This window comes from Tupaia chinensis, unplaced genomic scaffold (genome assembly GCF_000334495.1).
Source record: "Tupaia chinensis unplaced genomic scaffold, TupChi_1.0 Scaffold145907_1, whole genome shotgun sequence".
NCBI lineage: Eukaryota > Metazoa > Chordata > Mammalia > Scandentia > Tupaiidae > Tupaia > Tupaia belangeri.
In genome coordinates this window covers 2038872-2054303 of record NW_006205765.1, presented here as the reverse complement: position 1 = coordinate 2054303, position 15432 = coordinate 2038872, and the positions used below count along the sequence as shown (strand labels likewise).

The following is a 15432-nucleotide window of genomic DNA, read 5'->3' as shown; positions in this document are numbered from 1 at the left end:
CCCCTCTGCGCCCGCCATCAGTGCCCGGCGCCAGACCTAGCGAGTCAGCCGAAGCCCACGGCCCCAAAGTTACCAGTCCTCGTCCCCCGCTGCCGCGGACGCAGACGCCGCCATGTCTTCTCCGGCCCGCAGCCGGAACCGGAAATGCCCTTGGGAAACTGGGAGGTGGAAAACCAAGACGGGGGTGGAGTTAGCGCCGTTTCTAGGCAACGCAGACTCCCGGCGCCGAGCGGGCCTGAGTGCTGAGAGTTCGGAAGTGCGCTAGCAAGTGCCGGGCGGAGGCCCGGGAGCGCCCTCGTCGTCGGAACTTCCGTCCAGTTCTAGCGAGGACGTTTGGTAAGGATGGAAGCCTAAAGGCACCGGCAGTGGGCTGAGCGGTGGTGCGAAGAAAAATTAAGTCAGGCGAAGAACTAGGGCAGCCAGAAGGGACAGGGCTGTAGGCCGGGACCGTCCCTGGGCCTACTAGTGCTTCCTACTGGGGGTGAGAGAGCGGACCGGGTCAGCGAAGCGCGCGGGCGGGGGTCCGGGCCTGGGTGCTCAGGAGGTTGGCAGGGACAGGAAGTTGGTGGCGGCTGGAAGGCGGGTCCGAGGGAGCGAGGCTAGGTTGAGGGGCAGGGGCGGTGGTGAGGAGAGGTAGAGCGGGGCTCGGTCGGCGGGCAAGGCTGCAGAAGGGTCAGGATCGGGAAGGAGGAGAGGCTGGGGGCGAGCCCGTGAAGCTGCGAGGCCGAGTTGAAGGCGACAGGGCACCCGGTGTTGGGTGGGCGCGGTGCTGAAGAGGCAGAAACCCCTAGGATGGGCTCCGTTTGTTCCAGACCTCTTCATCTTTCCATCTACTCCACCCTACCAAGTTTTCGAGGACTGGATTATTTTGAAAAAGAGGAAGAGGCAAGGGGCTAACGTTACCCTTCTTCTGTGCCCGAATCAGGCCTCCCAGATGTGTGGAACTGACTCTCGATCTTCACCACCGTCTCTACTGTCTTCCTTCTGAGAGCACCTGAAACTTCTGTCATGGAAAAGTACCACGTGTTGGAGATGATTGGAGAAGGCTCTTTTGGGAGGGTGTACAAGGGTCGAAGAAAATATAGTGCTCAGGTCGTAAACAAAGAGGAATATTTTTGGGGTGGGATTCTGTACCCCCAACTTCAGTGGAAAATGGGGCCAGTAGGGACTGCCAATCTGAAATAAAGAAGTCTGACCCCCAACTTGTCAAGCACGCAAAAAGGTTTTTTCAAGCCAAAGCATGTGAATGCCATCTGGGAAACAAAGTCTTTAGGAAACAGTAGCCAGTGTTCTGAAATGTGGGAGCTTGGGTTTTCTTTCTTTTTAAAAAATTCTCCAGACGGTATATGTACCGCCAGGGGAAGGAGGGGAGTGAGAAAGCATGCCCACTCCCGGTGGGGGATAGTAATACCTCAGTCCCTTTTCCATTTCTTTATCCTTTGAGGATTTGGGGAAGACAGGCACAGGCACCTGCCATGTTTTTAAAGCAGTGGGATTTGGGACCCAGACCTCACAGTTGACCATGTGGAATTCAGTCACCTTAACCACCATACCACTGACTGGCCCTGGGGCTTTCATGTATAGGGAAAATAAGAAAGAAGAATGGTCATGCATGTTTATTTTCCCCTTAGAACTCACAACTTTGGTTCATAAGAGCTGCACAAGTTGCTAACTGGCTTTTTATGTTTAATATATTATACATTTTGGTAATGGATCTGCAGGCAGGTGGAGTTACAATGAATAATATGCAGTTTGTGGGAACTTAGGGTACTTTTACTTTATTGTAGGTAGTTATTGAATTCTTTGTTAAGAAGTGTCCTTGAGGGGCCACTAGATGGTGTGGTGGTTAAGGCTGCTGGACTCCCACATGGCTGACCACTGTTTTGAGTCCCGGACCTGGTGGCTTGCTTTCTTAGTTTCCCTCTTGCTCTCACTCTGTCCCTCTCTGGTCAAATTAAAACAAATAAATGAAGTTAAAATAAAATAATTCTTAAAAAAAAGATAATTGTCCCGGGACTAGCAGTTAGCATAATGGCTATGTTGCTGAACTCCCATGTAGTCAACAGTGGTTCGCGTCCCGGACCTGGTGGCTTAGACTCATGCTGGGCGCGTGTACGTGCGTGCCCAAGATCCCGAGAGGAGAATGGAGGAGAAGGGATTGCGGCGTGGCCATCCCCACTTGGGGGGGATTTCTCGCTGTCTCTCTGTCTCTGTCTGTCTGGTGAGTGCACATGCCCTGTAGCAAAAACCTCTCCAAAATAAAATAAAATAAAACAATTGTCCCACATGGCCAGTCACCTTATCAACAGTATGGTTTGAGTCCCAGACCCAGTGGCTTGAAAAACACAAGTGCACATGCATGTGTGCCCAAATCCTGAAAGGAGAAATAGAGAAGAGATTGCAGAGTGGCAATCTGAAAGGCGCTCTCTCATTTTCCCTCTGTCTGTGTCTCTGGCGAGCTTACCTGTCCAATGGCAAATTAAGAAATAATTTAAAAGGAAAAGAAGTCCTTGAGGGGGTATGTATTGAGACTTCCTTCACTTATTATTTCCGTGAGTCCAGTTTTAGCCAGACCTCAATTTTAGACATCCTTTCTTCTCAAGAACTTACATTGGGTGACTTTCCACTTAGCACAGGTGTAGTGAGGTTTCTGTGACAGTAATCTTTCATGTCACAGCCCAGAATGTTTAAGTTAGTTTACAGGCCAAGACGTTCCTGATATCTAGTATATTAGGGCTTCTTAATTCCCTAAAATTTGTAAGATCATAAGCATAGCTAATACGTCAGGTCTCTTACTGCTCAAGGTCTAATAAATGTCAAATGTCTTTAGTATTCTTTTCTCTTTTTTTTGGAGAGGTTTTTGCTATAGGGCGCATGTGCTCACCAGAAAGACAGAGACAGAGAGATAGAAAGTGAGAAATCACCCCCTAGGGGGGATGGCCACGCCGCAATCCCTTCTCCTCTTGGGATCTTGGGCACACATGCACATGCGCCCGGCATGAGTTTAAGCCACCGGGTCCAGGACTCGAACCGCAGTCAGCCACATCGGAGTTCAGTGACATAGCCATTATGCTAACTGCTGGTCCTAGTATTTTTTTTTAAGTTTTTTTAGAATTATTTATTTAATTTTATTTATTATTATCATTTGCTATAGTGCTTGTGCTCGCCAGAGAGAGACAAAAAGAGAGAGAGAAAGTGAGAAAACAAGTCACCAGGTGTAGGACTCAAACTGCAGTCCAGTGTGGGAGTCTAGCATTTAACCACCATGCCATCTGCTGACTCCTGTCTTACTATTCTTATTTCCTTTTTCAGGATACATTTATACCAATCTTTATTCCTTTTTTTTAAAAAAAAAAAGAAATTATTTAACTTTATTTATTTATTTAAATTTGACTAGAGAGGACAGAGCAAGTGAGAGAAAGAGAGAGAGAGTGAGAAAGCAAGCCATCAGGTCCAGGACTTGAAGGTGGTCAGCCATGTGGAGTCTAGCACTCTTAACCACTATGCCACCTGCTGGCCCCCAATCTTTATTCCTAAGTCACTAACTCCTTCATATTTCTGGAGTATGAGCTCTAAAGTTAGGTTACTTGGTTTTAAATTCCAGCTTTACTATTTGATTTTTATTTATTTATTAAAAAGAGTTTTTGTTTTTGTTTTGCTATAATGCACGTGCACTTGCCAGAGAGACAGAGAGAGATAAAAAGTGAGAAATCACCACCCAAGGGGGATAGCCATGCCTCAATCCTCTCTCTTCATTTTCTTCTAGGGATTTTGAGCACACACACACACACACACACACACATACATGTGCCTGGTGTGAGTTTCACGCCACCAGATCTGGGACTTGAACTACAGTTGATTACGTAGGAGTGCAGTGATGTAACCATTATACCATCTGCTGGTCTCCAGTTTCACCATTTTAAAACTTTAGAATTATGGACAAGTTACTTAGCCTTTCTGTGTCTGTTTCATTACTTATAAAATTGAGATAAGAACAGTATCCAATTGATGGAGTTTGAGGGTTAAATGTGATGTCACACTAAATCACTTAGTAGGGTGCCTGACACATAGCAAACAACAAATACTGGGTTGTTGGAAAAGTCCTGATGGATTTTTGCATAGAAAAATATGACATGGTTTTTTCTGTTTTTTTTTTTTTTTTGGAGAGGTTTTTGCTATAGGGCGTGTGCGCTCGCCAGCCAGCCAGAGACAGACAGAGACAGAAAGCAAGAAATCACCCCCTAGGGGGGATGGCCACACCGCAATCCCTTGTCCTCCGTTCTTCTCTCAGGATCTTGGGCACGCACGCACGCACATGCACCCAGCGTGAGTTTTAAGCCACTGGGTCCGGGACACGAACCACGGTCGACTACATGGGAGTCCAGCGACATAGCCATTATGCTAACTGCTGGTCCTGACATGGTTTTTTTCAACAACCCAAGATTGATAGTCCCTGTCATACCAAACAGAAAGCGATAAACCACCTGAACTCTATTCTCTCTTAATTTTTCTTCCTTCTCTTTTCCCCAGATCTATTGCAAAACCCACCAGAGGTATCTGTTTGGCAGAGGCTGTTTCTTCCTGGGGCAGGAGGTAGAGGAAGCCTGGGCAATGCTAGTGCATTATGGGGAGAGTGGAGATGAGAGGCTAGCAGGTGTAATAAGAGTTCTTCAAGCAGTCTAGTCTGAGTTCTGGAATACTGAGGTTAAGTTTGAAGTTCTATCTCTTTTCAAGTAGTGTGGTTAGGGGGCCAGCTGGTGTGTGGTGGTTAAGGTGGTTGGGTCCCACATGGCCGACTCTGTAGTTGGAGTCTCAGACCTAGCAAAACTGGACATGTGCACATGCGTGCCCAAAATCCCAAAAGGAAACTGGAGGAGAAGGGACCAGCCCCCCTGGGGAATGCTTTCTCACTCTCCCCCTCTCTCCCTCCCACACCCAGCAAGTACATATACCCTATAGCTAATAAAAACCTAAAACTTAAAGCAATAGCTTGGTTAGGCCTTGACTGTTCACCTTACCACTGACAGGTTGTGGCTTTGAAGTTCATTCCAAAATTGGGGCGTTCAGAGAAGGAGCTGAAGAACCTGCAGCGAGAGATCGAAATCATGCGAGGTCTGCGGCATCCGAATATTGTGCATATGCTTGATAGCTTTGAGACTGACAAAGAGGTGTGCTTTGATGGTTTTGGGTCACCTTCGTCCAAGCACCAGGGTCCCAGGAATTTGCTAACCAAAGAATGCATGAATCTGGAACCGTTAGTGCTACTGCTTCCTCCCTGCAGGTGGTGGTGGTAACTGACTATGCTGAAGGAGAGCTCTTTCAGATTCTAGAAGATGATGGAAAACTTCCTGAAGACCAGGTATTATTTTTGACTGAAATTTCTCCCACCCCCAACCTTTCTCCAGGTTAAGGACTGGTGGGGCAAGCTGAAGGTACTGAGAATCCATTTTGAATACTCCTGGGAAGCATGTAAGAGTCCAACTTATATAGGGCCAGCAGGTGACATGGAGGTTAAGGTGCTGGATCCCACATGGCTGACTATATGTTTGAGTCTCAGACCCAGCAGCTTGAAAAATCATGCTGGGTGCGTGTGTGTTACATGCTCAAAATCCTGAGAGGAGACTGAAGAAAAAGGAATTGTGGTGTGGCTATCTCCCCTGGGGGGAGGGATATCTCACTTTGCTTCTCTTTGTCTCTTCTGGTGAGTGCACCTACCCCAAGGCAAAAACCTAAAAAAAGACAGAGTTTAGGTGTATATAGAGGGATGAAAGTAAAGTACATCAACACTAGAGCCAAAATATCTGAGTATGAAGCTTGACTTTGTCCTTACTTGCTGGGTACCCTCAGACAAGTTCATTTCTTTGTGCTTAGTTTCCTTGTTTGTAAAATGGAAATACTATTAATGTCTACTGCAAAAGGTTGTTGTGAGGAGTAATGAGTAAATGCATATGAAGTGTTTAAGTAGTTACTTATTGAGGCCAGCGGATAGCATATTGGTTAAGAGCGCCACGCCGGGCACGTGTGCGTGCGTGCCCAAGATCCCGAGAGGAGAATGGAGGAGAAGGGATTGCGGCGTGGCCATCCCCCCTGGGTGATTTCTCACTTTCTGTCTCTCTGTCTCTCTCTGTCTATCTGGCGAGCGCACACGCCCTATAGCAAAAAAATAAAATAAAATAAAATAAAACCTCTCAAAAAAAAAAAAAAAAGAGCACTTTACTTCCACATGGCCAACTGCAGTTTGAGTCCTGGACCTGGCGGCCTGATTTTTCATTTTCTTTCTGTTTCTCTCTCTCTCCCCCCTCACTCTATCCTTCTCTGGGCAAATTTAAAGAAAGGAAGAAAGAAAAAAGAAAAGAAAAGAGAAAAGAAAGAATAATTCTTTAGATAAATAAATAGTTACCTATTATTAACATTGTTGTTTTTATTAGGTACCTATAGGAAAGAAGGGCCAGTGTGGTGGCAGCAGAGTAAAAGCTTAAGTTGTGGTCAGGCAAGATTTTACTTGGACATAGTGGTTAGTAGCATTTGACTGAATACATTCTCCAGACACAGTTCAGAGATTTCATTTCAGAGACTTCTCAGTAGTGTAGCAAGCATGGCCCCCACTGGACTCCAATCATAGCACTCACTTAGTGTCAGGCACTATTTTGAGTGTTACTTTGTATATATACAAATTTTTAGGTTTTTGCCATAGGGCATATGTGCTTACTGGACAGAGAGAGACAGAGAGAGAGCAAATGAGAAATTTACTCCTACCTTCTATTCCTGTTTTAGGCCCAGTTGAAGATTTTCCCAGTAATATCCCGTAACATCCCCAGGGGGCATGGCCATGCTTCAGTCCTTTTTCCTCCATTCTCCTCTCAGGGTTTTAGGCACGCACAGGCGCACACACCTGGCATGATTTTTAAGCCAGCCCTTGTCCAGGAGTCAAACCGTGGTCAGCCATGTGGGAGTCTTGCACCTTAACCATCACACCACCTGCTGGCCCCAGCTTTATATGTTTTACTTCATTCAGTTTTCACAATAATCCTGTGAGGGAGGTGGTATCATTATTGTCACTTTGTAGGTGATGAATCTGAAAGGCATAAAATAATTAGCCCATGGTTATACAGCTAGTAAGTGAGAATCAATTATTTTCCATGAATGAATGAATGGACAAACAAAAGAGTACATTAACAAAGAGAGCAAGAACTAAAGGTGTATGTGAAGCTCTGGAAGAAGGGAAAGGAAGAGAAGGTCACACTGGCTTTATGTTAGAAGCCTGTGGGCTTGTTAGTGGTTCCTTCCTCTGACCTTTTCTTTCTTCCTCCCACCTGATTGACTCCTAGGTCCAGGTCATTGCTGCCCAGTTAGTGTCTGCTCTGTACTATCTGCATTCCCACCGCATTCTACATCGAGACATGAAACCTCAGAACATCCTCCTGGCCAAGGGTGGTGGCATCAAGCTCTGTGACTTTGGGTAAGGATTCTAAGCTGCTGTCTATGCTTCCAGGTCTGCAGAAAGTCTTAAACTATATGCTTCACTCACGTGGGCCTTGTTTTAGAATGTGAGCTGAAGACTGGAATGCCCACTAGGTCTTTTGGAACCTAATTAAAGATGCCCTCTCTGCTCTGGTTTGGGATATCTCATACAATGATAGGTAGTAGTGACCAGGTCTAGGATATCTTTTACCTTTGCATTTCTGTCCCACATTCTCCTACAGATTTGCCCGGGCTATGAGCACCAACACAATGGTGCTGACATCCATCAAAGGCACACCACTATATATGTCTCCAGAGCTGGTGGAGGAGCGACCATATGACCATACAGCAGACCTCTGGTCTGTGGGCTGCATACTGTATGAGCTGGCTGTAGGTACTCCTCCCTTCTATACCACAAGCATCTTTCAGCTCGTCAACCTCATTCTCAAGGACCCTGTGCGCTGGCCATCCACTATTAGTCCCTGCTTTAAGGTAATGAATACTGAAAGGAGGATTCCTTTTGCATTAGAAACTTGTCTCCTATGGGGTCAGCAGGTGGCATGGTGGTTAAGGGTGCTGGATTCCCACATGGTCGATTGTGATTTGAGTATCGGACCTGGCAGCTTGCTTTCTTGTTTTTCCCTTTCTCTCTCTCTGTCTGGTCAAATTAAAATAATAATAATGAGTATAATAACAAATTAAAAAATAAATAATTCTTTGAAAAACTTCTAAAAAAAAAAGAAACCTTTGTCCTAATGGAAGAGAAGGGATTGTGGTGTGGCCATCCTCCTGGAGGGTGATTTCTCACTTTCTGTCTCTCTGTGTCTCTGGCGAGTGCATGCCCCCCGATAGCAGAAATATCTCTCTCTAAAAAAAAATCTGTCTCCTAGAGCCAGCAGGTGGCATGATGGTTAGGGTGCTGGACTCCCACATGACTGACCATGGTTTTAGTCCCAGCCCTGGTGGCTTGCTTTCTCACTTTCCCTCTCTCTTTGTGTCTCTCTCTGATGATTCCAAGTAAAATAATGATAAAATAAATAAAATAAAATAAATCTTTGGGGAAAAAGAAAGAAAGAGAGAGAGAAAGAAAGAAAGAAACAAACAAACAAACTTGTCTTCTTCTACTACTGTTTCCTTTTCCAAAATCCTTTTTCAAAGCTGAGGCAGGATTTTGCAGTTACTGAATTAGTGCAGGAGCTGAGCCAAGCAGCTTTGCTTTTCTACGGTAAGGACTTATTCCGGAAGGGTACACTGAGGTCTACCAAATTGGGAATTGTATCCCCTGTTTGAGCCAAAGTATGCATTATCATTATGGAAAGGTAATTTGAAAACACCAGAGATAGATACCAGTCCTTTTACATGCCCTCTATTCCACTTATTTCTTTTTTTTTGTTTTCTGTTTTAATTTGCTGGAGGGTACACGTGCTCACTAGAGAGCTAGAGGGACAGAGAGAGAGAGGGAGAAAGCACTCCCCAAAAGGGCATGGCCACACCACAGTCCCTTCTCCTCCATCTCTCTACCCCGTGGGGATTTGGTGCATGGATGCATATGTGCCCAGCATGTTCTTCAAGTTGTCAGGCCTGGATTTGAACCATGAAGTCAACTATGTGGGATCTAGCTGCTTTAACCACCAGGCCACAGGGCCCACCTTCCGTCTATTTCTTATCATATTTGATGGCCAGATGATATCTAAATGTTACCTACCCAGTTTTTAGTCCTATTCAGACGTCAGGATGGCCTTAGCTAGTGGGGCTGGCTCAATGATTAAGGGTAGCTGGCAGAGATAGTGCCTGGTTATTGTAGTTAAGTCTCAGCAGGCTGGAGGAGGGTGCAAGGGAGGAGTTTTGAACCCTTTCATTTTCTTTCTAGAGCAAAATTATTGGTTTCAATGAAACTTAAATGCAGTCTTTTTTGAGAATGAAATCTCTTTACAGCTTTCTTTTGTTTGAGATGAAAAGTCAAGTTTGTCACCAACCTATTTAGTGGAGGTCCAAGTAGTTAACAGAATCTAAACAAAGGAACTTTAAATAGGGGAGGTATACATAGGTATACATTCTCCCTGAGGGCAGATTTGCAGGAGTCTAGCAAGAGCCATAATTAACAAATCATCTTGTCTTAGAATAGTGGTCATAATCTACTCCTTAGTTTCTGTTCCTGTTTCAGGATTTTCCCAATTGAGGATTTTCCCAATTGAGCTTATCCTATAACAGATACACTCTTTTCAAAGATAGCCTCCCTACTCCGCTACCATTTGAAGACTTGCTGAAAGATTTGTTCTTGAGAGCTCCCAAACACATCTTTACACAATTACTCATGTATGTGAGTTGTGTTTCAATTCATAAATGCACCTATTCATATTCAGTCACAAATAAACCGTAATTAAAAGGAGGGCAAAGTGAGTAGGTTTGGGACTCTTTGGAATGTTTGCTTTCTGAAAATGACTATGAAGGTAATAACCCCTTCTTTCTCCTAATTTTTCTCCCTTCTTTACAAAGGTGACGATATTGGTGGTTCTTTTTTCTTTCTTTTTTTTTTTTTTTTTTGCCATAGGGTGCATGTGCTCATGGTAAAGACAGGCAGAGAAAGGGAAAGGGAGAAATCATTCCCCCCCGCACACACACACACACCCGGGGGAGATGGCTGTGCTACAGTCCCTTCTCCTCCATTTTTCTCCTGGGATTTGGGGCACACATGCCCAGCATGATATTCAAGCCACTGGGTCTGGGACTTGAACCATGAGCCATGTCAGAATCCAGCACCTTAACCACCACACCACCCGATGGCCCTCAATTTCTTTTTAAATTGCTTAAAAATGTGTATTTGTTCCATGAGCAAAAGAATGAGAGAGTGAGAGAGAGAGAGGGGGCTGAGCACTCCCAGTGAGTTCTTGACATCACATTCTTCTAGCTTTTAGCCAGTCTTGGATCAAAGGCAAGTGTGTACTGTAAAGCAGGAGTTCCCAATCTGTGAGGATTGTGCATAATGTTTACCGATTCCAAAGAATGTACCCAGAGATCCAACAGGGGAAAACATGAGTTTAGTTACTTACATAGAGCAGAGTAGGATGGGTTGTACCAATGACACCAGTCGATATAAGTGATCTGCATAGTCAGGGAGCACACGCTTAGGTTATATATGTTAACAAAGCATATATAAATCAATCAAAGATCAGTGTAGACTTTTTGTCTCCAAGACAGGACTTTGGTTTCTACATACAGTATTTGCTTGAGGTTATCTTATCAATTAACAGAATCAAGAGAATATGTTTAGGGTCTTGTGCCTCCAGTCTTGTGATGTTGACATAGGAGGGGTACTCATCTGGACTGTTGTGGCTGGGGACAAATTCTTACTTTTTTTTTGAGAGTTTAATTTTTGTTATAGGGTGCGTGCACTTGCTAGAAGGACAGAGAGACAGAAAGCGAGTATTTTAAAGGAATTCCCCAGGCTTTTGTCAATTCTCACAAAGTCTTTTGCCTGGCATGTGTCATTTTCTGGTGAAGCCACTCCGCAACATCTTGAAAGGGCCTTCCTCCAGTCATCAGATATGTGGTTTTTTTTTTTTTTTTTTTTAGGGGTTTTTTTTTTTTTTTTTTTTTTTAGAGGTTTTTGCTATAGGGCGCATGCGCTCGCCAGCCAGACAGAGAGAGAGAGACAGAAAGCGAGAAATCACCCCCCAGGGGGGATGGCCACGCCACAATTCCTTCTCCATTCTCCTCTCCGGGATCTTGGGCACATACGCACACGCACCCGGTGTGAGTTTTAAGCCACCGGGTCCGTGATGCGAACCGTGGTCGACTACATGGGAGTCCAGCGACATAGCCATTACGCTAACTGCTGGTCCCATCAGATATGTGCTAATGCATAGGCCTCATCATTGCCAGGACTTTGAAGTGGGAAGTGGCCAGACACATGATAAATATCATAGTCTTAGTCTTGCTAATTTCATAAATGTCTTGCCTCCTGTCCTGCTCCCACAAAGGTTTGTTCATGATGTTCCATTGTTGTTGGTGCCATTGCAGTGTCCATAATGCAAATCCTTTGAAGACTGCCCAGCTGTCTATGCAAAGAGCTAGGTTCTTTCCTCCTTAGAGATCACAATCCATACAGTTCTTTGTTTCACCTACTGATTGCTTTGCCCTTTGCCCTCTTCATTCACATGGTGTTTGTGGGTGGCTCGCATACTACAGCTTGCTTTCGGCTGGGGGAGGAGCCACCTATATACCAAACATCTTCTGGCACTGGAGGCATCCCCTCCCTCTTGGGAGGTGGGGTGAGGGCAGGAGCTTTTATCTGAGAGACATCAGTGTTGATGAATGTCACAGGCCCTAATAGCTGCTACAGTTCATGGCTTAAGGGGCTGGTAGATAACTCACTGTGCTATTGCAGGTAGGTTCACCACTTAGTGAAGGTTGCCCGAGTATCTGAATTTCTGTTTATGGGACAAATCATGTATCCACCCAACAATGGGGAGGGACATCCTTGCCATTATAGGCTCAGTAGCTATAAGGCTTGATAAATGATATTCACCTGCTGTTCAATAGGACTGTATTAGGCCTGGGCCCACTTCCCAGTTCGTGACCAGCACCCAGTGGGAAGTCTCACTTTCCCTTGCTGTTACAAGGCCCCTGGGCATACACCTCCTGGGTAACATAAACATCCAATTTGCAGCACAGTGAATGATTTAAATTGCCCAATGCCTGCATAGTACCTATGGCACTTTTGACAGCACTGAATGCCTGTTGGGGGTGTTGGCACTCCACAGTCCCAATTCCATTGTACTCCCTTGTTGGTTAACTTATACAAAGGACAAACCACCTGGGCCAGGTGAGGGATAAATACTCACCAATAACCTAACAAACCCCAAAGCTCTTATAGTTGCTTAGGGGGTGGTAGAGTGGGAAAGGCTTAGATTTTATCAGTAACTTCTAATGTCCTTGCTTTGTTATTTTGTCTTACCCAACCAAACAACCCACAAGTGTTTGACAGATATCCAGGCCCTTGTAATTTATATCTCCAGTCCTGTAAATGCTCTACTAGTCATGAGGCAGCTTGCTCCAGGTCTGAAAGAGTCGGAGATTAATATAATGTCATTGCTTAATAACACAAAGATGCCATATTTGGCTTACTCTATTTTTCTAAATCTTGTGCAATTATACTATAGCAAAGGATAGGGCTGTGGATATATCCCTGGGCTAAAGTAGTAAATAGCCACTGGCATCCTTCCCAGGAAAATGTAAATTGGTCTTGTTAATCTTCATGAATAGCAACACTAAAAAAGGCATTAGCTAAATCAACAACAAAATGATAACTACCGATTTGTGACCTCAACCAGCCAACATTAGGAACAACTGCATGCAGAGAAGGCACCATCTTATTCTGTTCTCCGTAATCTGTCATTTTCAAGTACCATCCAGTTTTTTCGCTATCCAGACAGGATTTGTAAAGGCTATGCGTGGATCAGATGATATTAACTTCAGCCAACTCTTACATGATCTCCTATTTTCTTGTGTCCTTGAGGCAAACAGCATTGCTTGATTGCCGCCACTTTGTGAGAGGTTGGGAAGATTACTGGAGAATGTTTAGCATGCCTGAGCAGCACTGTCTTTATAACTCTTTTTTAATTTAATTTAATTTTATCCTTTTTTTTTGGACAGATTTTCGCTATAGGGCATATGCGCTTGCCAGACAGACAGAGAGAGACATAAAGACAGAAAGTGAGAAATCACCCCCCAGGGGGGATGGTCACACTGCAATCTCTTCTCCTCCATTCTCCTCTTGGGATCTTGGGCACGCACGCACACTCGCCTGGCGTGAGATTTAAGCCACTGTGTCTGGGACACGAACCGTGGTCGACTACGTGGGAGTCCAGCGACATAGCCATTATGCTTACTGCTGGTTCCCTCTTTATAACTCTTGAAGTGAAACTCCCCCAGATTAGTGTGTAGGCACAGCCCTTATATCAGATCAATTCCTTTTTTAAAATTAAAATTATTTTATTTAACCATTTATTTATTTATTCTAATTTGACTACAGGAGAGAGAGTGAGAGAGAAATTGAGAAAGCAAGCCGCCAGGTCTGGGACTCGAACCGAGGTCGGCCGTGTGGGAGTCCAGTGCCTTTAACCACCATGCCACCTGCCAGCCCCCACATCAATTCCTAATATACATTCATTAGTGGGAAACTATAAACCTTATGTGGCTGTGGAGGGAAGTGGCCTGTGCTCATTGTAAGGATTACTTGTTGCACCTTTATGGTGGTCGTTCCATATTCATCAGTGGCAGTCAAAGGTCCTTCACATTTACTGGGGTTGCCATAAACAAGTATGTGTTCTGCTTCTGTGTCTACTAAGGCAAGAACTCTCTGTACATTTTTTGGTGGCCAGTGTTCCACATGTGGCTTCTGATCCATGGAGGAGTCCACATATCCCCTGGGACTTGGCCTGCTCCCTATGCTAAGGGCCATGTCCAACAGAGTAAATCCATTTTTTCAGTAGGGGCAGCTCTGGGGGTGGTATATTCCTTTCTGCCCCAGCAGATGGAGCTATTATGCAACACATCCTGCAAATGCAGTGGAGGAGTGGTCTCCTGATTCCTGGGTGTCCACCTTAGGTCTTCACCTCTGTTTCTTGTCAGGCAGGAGTTAGAATCTCTTTTCCTTGGGTAGCTGCCTCCATAGGTCCATCAAACCCAATTGAGGCTAGTTGTCTATTTTAGATGGATCCACTCTGGGTTTTATTAAACCTACCCACATCTGTTTGTAAGTGATCTTAGTGGGCCCTGCACCACCACTACCTCTTTTTATTTTTTTTAACTTTATTTTATTTTTAAAGAGTTATTTTATTTGATTCTATTTATATTCGACGAACTAGGGACAGAGAGAGAAAAGAGAGAGAGAAAGAAGGCGTCAGGTCCAGGACTCAAACCATGGTTGGCCATGTGGGAGTCCAGCACCCTTAACCACCACACCACCCATCAGCCCCACATAGCTACCTCTTTTCTGTGGCTCATTAGTTTTGTCCTTTTCCTCCAAGACTCTCTCTTTGTTGTACAGATTCAGTTTCCCCTAGGTCCACCACTGGGGTGTGCACAGAGATAAATAAGGGTACAGTAATGGGGAAGAGAGCAGACTGCAAGACACCAAGGTGAATTTCATTTTGTCTGGCCTCTTGAAGAGACTAGTGTATATAGTACTTATGCATTCCTGGCTCACAGGTAAATTCCTGAAGGTCCTCCATGGTACTCCATTTGGGGTATAAGGAGAGTAAGTCCCCTTTATTGAGTCAGATGAGATAATTAGCCACTGTCAACCATGTTAGTAAGGAGCCATTTTGTCTGCTGTAGCAACGCCATGAATGCACTGGCTGAGTGATAGGCAATTGGTTGTAGAAGACATTTTTCACAATTCTTCCCTAGAAAGGAGAATGACATCTGCCCTGGCATCCTACAAATAAAGCAGCCACCCTCCCATGTTCCTTTGCCCTTTTGTCTAAATTTGGCAGCTAGTTCTACAAGTTCTGCCAATGTATAGAGTCGAGATGTAGTATGTAGCAGTCTCTGGGGCTGTGAGAGATCGTGTGGACCTGTTCCTGCCAGACATGACTGAAGGGTTTTAATTTTCTCCAGTACAAGTGTCCTCACTTGTAGTTGAGCAGAGGGCTCTCCCTCCCTTCAATTATCTCAACAAGGTCACAGTCAGAGTCTCCTAGGAAGATTCAGAATCCTCAATGGGATCCCCCTCTTTATTTATTTTTTTAAAGAATCATTTATTTAATTATTTATTTATTCATTTATTTATTATTTTTTTTATCTTTTTTTTGTGGGGGGAGAGGTTTTCTTTTTTGTTTGGTTTTGTTTTTTGCTATAGGGCGCGTGCGCTCGCCAGACAGACAGAGAGAGACAGAGAGACAGAAAGCGAGAAATCACCCCCCAGGGGGGATGGCCATGCCGCAGTCCCTTCTCCTCCATTCTCTT

General features: G+C 44.8%; 2 protein-coding genes across 5 annotated transcripts in view; one reads left to right on the top strand and one right to left on the bottom strand.

Annotated features, from left to right (window-relative positions):
* The window catches only part of RNF25 (ring finger protein 25), an 8025-nt gene extending 7854 nt beyond the window's left edge, over positions 1–171 (bottom strand). The window contains exon 1 of the mRNA XM_006168654.2: positions 74–171. Within this exon, the coding sequence (XP_006168716.1) occupies positions 74–114 (41 nt within the window). The 5' untranslated portion in view covers positions 115–171. The remainder of the gene's footprint in view (positions 1–73) is intronic.
* A 39-nt stretch (positions 172–210) lies between these two features.
* Positions 211–15432, top strand: part of STK36 (serine/threonine kinase 36) — a 45363-nt gene continuing 30141 nt past the window's right edge. For 3 of the 4 annotated variants that reach the window (XM_027768335.1, XM_006168657.3, XM_006168655.3), the window contains exons 1-6: positions 211–336; positions 926–1092; positions 5028–5168; positions 5282–5359; positions 7329–7459; positions 7704–7953. In XM_027768335.1, coding sequence (XP_027624136.1) covers positions 1009–1092; positions 5028–5168; positions 5282–5359; positions 7329–7459; positions 7704–7953 — 684 coding nt within the window. In that variant the 5' untranslated portion in view covers positions 211–336; positions 926–1008. The other variant, XM_006168656.3, reaches the window with a different exon arrangement.